Source organism: Ziziphus jujuba, chromosome 9, assembly GCF_031755915.1.
Source record: "Ziziphus jujuba cultivar Dongzao chromosome 9, ASM3175591v1".
Taxonomy (NCBI): Eukaryota; Viridiplantae; Streptophyta; class Magnoliopsida; order Rosales; family Rhamnaceae; genus Ziziphus; species Ziziphus jujuba.
In genome coordinates, this window is record NC_083387.1 from 25,309,571 (window position 1) to 25,314,670 (window position 5,100).

The 5,100-nt window shown below is 34.8% G+C and overlaps 1 protein-coding gene across 1 annotated transcript; it reads right to left on the reverse strand.

Moving 5' to 3' along the window:
- Positions 1-1,996: 1,996 nt before the first annotated feature.
- Positions 1,997-3,215, reverse strand: LOC107427741 (protein EXORDIUM-like 2). The gene has a single exon (XM_016038122.4). It carries the CDS (start codon positions 3,123-3,125, stop codon positions 2,202-2,204), a length of 924 nt encoding a protein of 307 aa, XP_015893608.1. The 5' UTR covers positions 3,126-3,215; the 3' UTR covers positions 1,997-2,201.
- Between the last annotated feature and the right edge of the window lie 1,885 nt (positions 3,216-5,100).

The window sequence follows — 5,100 nt, forward strand, 5'->3', positions numbered from 1 at the left end:
GATGGCTGTTATTGCAAATTTTCTTGTGTAGAGATGGCTGTTATTGCTTATTCTAGTCACGGTGATTTCTGTAAACAAGTTTGCTACCCTTAAATATTAGATTAATCAGCATTTTCTTTCTTTGTATAACTTTTTATCTTCGTTAATATCGCAGTTGAAAATTTGTCTATAACAAAACACATTAGATCAATGTAGGTTTTATTATTAAAATAAAAAAAATAAAAAGATATGAACCAAAAAAAAAAAAAAAATTCCACTAAGAAATCACTCAAATGGATTTAATAGATTCATGATAATACTTGATATGAACATGGGATTTTGTTTTGTATCAAGTGGTAATATTTTTTTTAAAAAAAAAATATCTAGAGCTCAGTATTTGTGCTTATGTTGGAGGATTGAAACAAATATAAATAATCTGAAATTAGTGTTCAATTATGGTCATCATTTGAGGGATGTCATGTTGAATCATATTAACAACGTACAGGAAGTATCATTTGAAGAGATTCATCGGAATAAATTTTAACATCTTTCATAAACTAACTCAACATCTATTGATTTGGCTCCATGTTATTGACCTTCAACATCAGCTTATTTCAATTTAGATGCTAATTGAAAAACTTCATGATTAGTTCTTTAATAGTTCAAAATTTTCTGTGTTGTTTTTGTTATGGAAAACGAATTCTTCTAAACTATTTCCAAAACCATTTAAGTGGTTTTTAATTGTTTATTTTTATTGTTTACCACCATTTTTCCTCTTCCTCCTAATTTTCATTCTTAATGGTATGTGGTCTATGCCATAGACAATTTTCAATACTTCTAGAACACATGGTATGCAATACTAACAAAAGTATATAAGTCCCTTATTCTATTTACCAAAACAAGTATTCGAGTCCCTTATTCCCAGTTTATTCTTAAAGAGTATCACTTCCAAGAATTTTGAAAGTCAATTTTGGACTTTCTTTTCAGTAGTTCATTTTCTTTGGCTGGCCTTAAAACAGTATAAAATATATTCAAAGAGTGGGACCCAAAAGATAATTAATCCTTGGATTAGTCTAGTTTTTGTTTTAGCAAAGGAAACAATGGTATCATTCTATATTTTAAAGTCCTTTTGAAACTTCTTTTTTTTTTTTTTTTTTGGCAGTGAAATTGTCTTTTCGAAACATGCATGTACGACCCAATTTGTGTTTCTTCATGCATACCAATACGTATTTTGATTATCTCAGCAAATAAAGATAGGAAAAAAAAAGGCATATAAATCGATTAACTATCATCAAAAAATATATATCAATTAACTATTTATCACATCAATTTGAATCTACTACTACTATCCACATCAATTTCTCTCATATATAAAATAATAAATAAATGACTCACCAAATTCAAAGTAATTATTTTTTATTTCTTTCATTGGCTAAGCAAATCAATTCAGCTTTGGTCCAATACAATCCTCACAAACATGACGTTGCTATCTAGTTTCTAGCAACCAGACAACACACAATCCACGTGGGTTTTGGATTTCTTCTGCCTACAATTATTTAGAGAATCGAATCATTTTTTTTTTTTTTTTCCTCTGCCAAACCCAAACTATATACTCTCCATTATATATCTCTTCGCTCTTTTCATTACATTCTTTTACTTATTTATTTATTTATTTATATATATTTTATCCTGAATGCAATTCTGTTCACAGCCCCAATTATTATTTTCTTTTAATTTAACTTATTTTATTTTAGTTTCTAGCTTTTTCACAACCCAATGAATAGCATACATTTACTAGGCTTTCACATAATTTTATTAGTTTGTCCAAATTCATCATTTTCTTTTTCCTGGATTCTCTTAAAAGCATCATCATTAAGCTTGGCTTTGATCAAAATTAATATTCTAATGAACCAAAAACCAGCCTGAAATGCCCACATCCTTCCACATTCACTTTTTTCTATAATCTACTTTTATTATCGGCAATAATTATAATCTTTTTTTTTTTTTAGCTTAAAGGTAATAATTATAATCATTATTCATTACTTTAACTTTTTCTCACATTTTTTTAAGCAAAACACACCAATTTACACGTCAAACAAAACGACAAACCTTGGAAGTAGTGTGTGTACAAAACGCTAATATATCTACAACCATTATATGCTCCAAGAGCCGCCATGTGTACAGAACGTACAACATCCTTCCAATCATCTTCCTCTACGTCATCACACCAGCGGCTTACAAGCGGAAGTCTGGGGGTCCCACATGGCAGGCAGGAGGAACCTGCGCCCATTCACCCCGTGCGCATTGTAGCTCGCCCCAGTGATCTTATCCGCCAGAACCTGACCTGGGTAACCCGGATAAGCACCCGAGCCGAACTTTCCCGTGCAAGCCGAGACGGCTTCCAGTGGTGCGGTAGCCGGTCCCTGGAAGTAGCCATTATTGAAAGGATTCGTCACCGTTCCCGCCAGAACCGTAGCCAAGTTTATGATCATCCCGTCGATCCCAACGTCGCCGTTTGGAGCGACTAGCGGGGGAGTTTGCGGGCCGTAAATGGGCTGGTGAAAAGGCCACGCGCATTGACCAGGACACTGGAGCTCCGAATTACCGACCCAAACATAAGCCTGCCGGGCTTTTCCGCTAATAGGCCTAGAACCATGGGTCCCACATCTGCTTAGGCAGAACCCATCAACGGCCACGTCTTTAGCCGTCAGAACAACGTTGATGGAATTCAAGCCGTTGATTTTCCCAGCCAAAGCCACCAAGTGTATGTTCTTGAGGTTCTTTCCCAAAGTATAGGCTTCGTGAAGGATTTGTTTCCCTACGACGAGGTTGGACGAACCACCACCTTTGTACTTCTCCGTCGTTTTCCACCACAACGAAGCCGAAGGAAGTGTGGCCCGACGGAAATTAAGGGACTGGATAAAGTCCACGATTATGGACCGTTGGATGGGAGTAAAAGTCCCATACCATATCAGATTAACGGTGATATTCCCCTTCAAAAGCAAACCATTATGGTATTTCAGCACAAGAGGCTGTTCTTGAACAAGAGCCGAAAGCTTCCTACCAGTAGCTACAGTGGGATGAACAACAGAGGATAGGAAGAATAGAACAGAGGTAAGGATGGCAAATCGGTAAATAGAACCCATTTTCGTGGGCAGAGAGTTTTAATATCTCAAACTGAATAGAAAGAGAGAAGAGACCAAGCAGAGCAAAGGAAAAATGGCTGCCTTATCTGGGAAGAGTTATAGTGGTATTTATATGGAAGGGGGCTAAGGGATACAGCTGTTGAGGAGACAGAGATGTCCACATCTTGATCGGCCACGTGTAATGATATTGTTGGATTTCTGAAGCTCGAGACTCTCGCCAGGCTGTAAGGTTCTTCTAGTGATGACGTGGTCTAGTCTACTATAGCGGAAAAAATATATATATATTTATTAAATTTATTTATGCTCTAAGCACTTGACGGTGACTTTAGCGTATAGACCGAGTAGTAGCGCAGCTAAAATAAATAAATTAATTAATTAATTAAAACAAAAAGAGATGTAGACGTGCCATGAAATGATATATCACTGCTACTACGACTCTAAAACTGATATTTTGGCATTCCCTAGAAACACTTACATGCATTTCAACACACCTTTACAAACCTGGATCAGCGGCATCAGTGGACTGATCGCTGCCGTTTGATCCAGAACCCGATATGTGGTGAGTGGGGAAGGGGTTTGGATGATGGGGACCACATGTAGCAGTTGCATAATTGTAAGGAGTCAGAGGGTGGGGTCCACTAGGAGAGGGAGTTGATGAAGGATGACATCAAGGAAGGAAGAGAGGAGGAATATGGTTCAGTGTTCGAGGAGAAGTGGTTCACTGTTTCGGGATGTATTTTAAATTAATAGATATATATATGTATATATAGTCACGAATGGTGTTAGCCCTTCGATTAAATTTAAATTTACCAGATGGTGGTGGGTGGGTCCCTTATTAAAGCTGTGTTCCCGAAATCGGACCTGTGAGTTCTGTGGGACTAGTTTTCCCCTTTTTTTTGGTAGAATCTGTGGGACCACTTTTACTTTGACGTTTTAGTGGGGTTATTATTATTATTATTTTTTTTTTTTTTTTTGTGGGATAATGGTGGCAGGGTATGATCGTAATTTCAAGTGGGAACAAAAGACTATTGCAAGAGGTTGGTGGGGATTATTTGGGTGTGGTTTGATCCGCGGTCTAGAGATTAGGGACAAAAACGTTTTTGTTCGCCTTATTCACCACATACTATTTTTCCTTTTTTTTTTTTCTTTTTCTTTTTAAATTTTTTGATTTATCGAATTTCGAAAACGAGAATCGAAAGTGGGGAGGCGGTGCCGACTCTATGAGTTGACGCACGTGACACATAACTTTTTTTTTTTTGGGGCAAAAAATAAAAATGAAAATTTATCCTTTTTTTCTTTTTCCTGAGACAAAAATGCAATTTTATCTGATAATTATTGCACAAATTGTTCAAAGTTTATCTTATAATACTTGTAAATGACAGAAATGCACATTTTTATTCTTGTAGTTTGCATATTTCATTTTTACCTTTATTTTTAGTATTTTTCCAATCGGTTGAAGTGTTTAATCATGGCTTGTCCTTCATACTTCTTTAGTTTTTTTTTTTTTTTTTTTTTCTTGGATGGAAGTAGCATCGCCTCGAAATTTTTCTTTAAATTTTAACTTCTTTTAATTATATGATTTTTGCAACTTCAAATTTGGGTTAGGAAATTATTCATAAAGTAGTTCGCTCAATTTTTTTTATTTTATAATTTTTGCTTACACTTTTACCATTAAATAGTGTCATTCCAATCAATTTTGTATAACCAAAGCAAACAGATGACCAATAAAAAAAAAAAATACGCATATATTATTCTAATTAATCCATTTTAACAAATTTTATTATAATTATAATTTTAGTTTCACCTACTTTTTACAAGTTATAAATTTGTTTTGTTTCATTAATTCAGTATTAAGTAATGATTCTTCTTTTGCGTTTGGGACAAAAATAATCATTAGTATATCAAATTTACACTTTCACCGAGGAATAAAGTTAGCCATCTAAAGTTTCCAAGTCCAAATACATTAAACTCTATT

Excerpts from the sequence above, each read along its gene's own strand:
- LOC107427741 (XM_016038122.4), bottom strand. The coding sequence starts at position 3,125 with ATGGGTTCTATTTACCGATTTGCCATCCTTACCTCTGTTCTATTCTTC.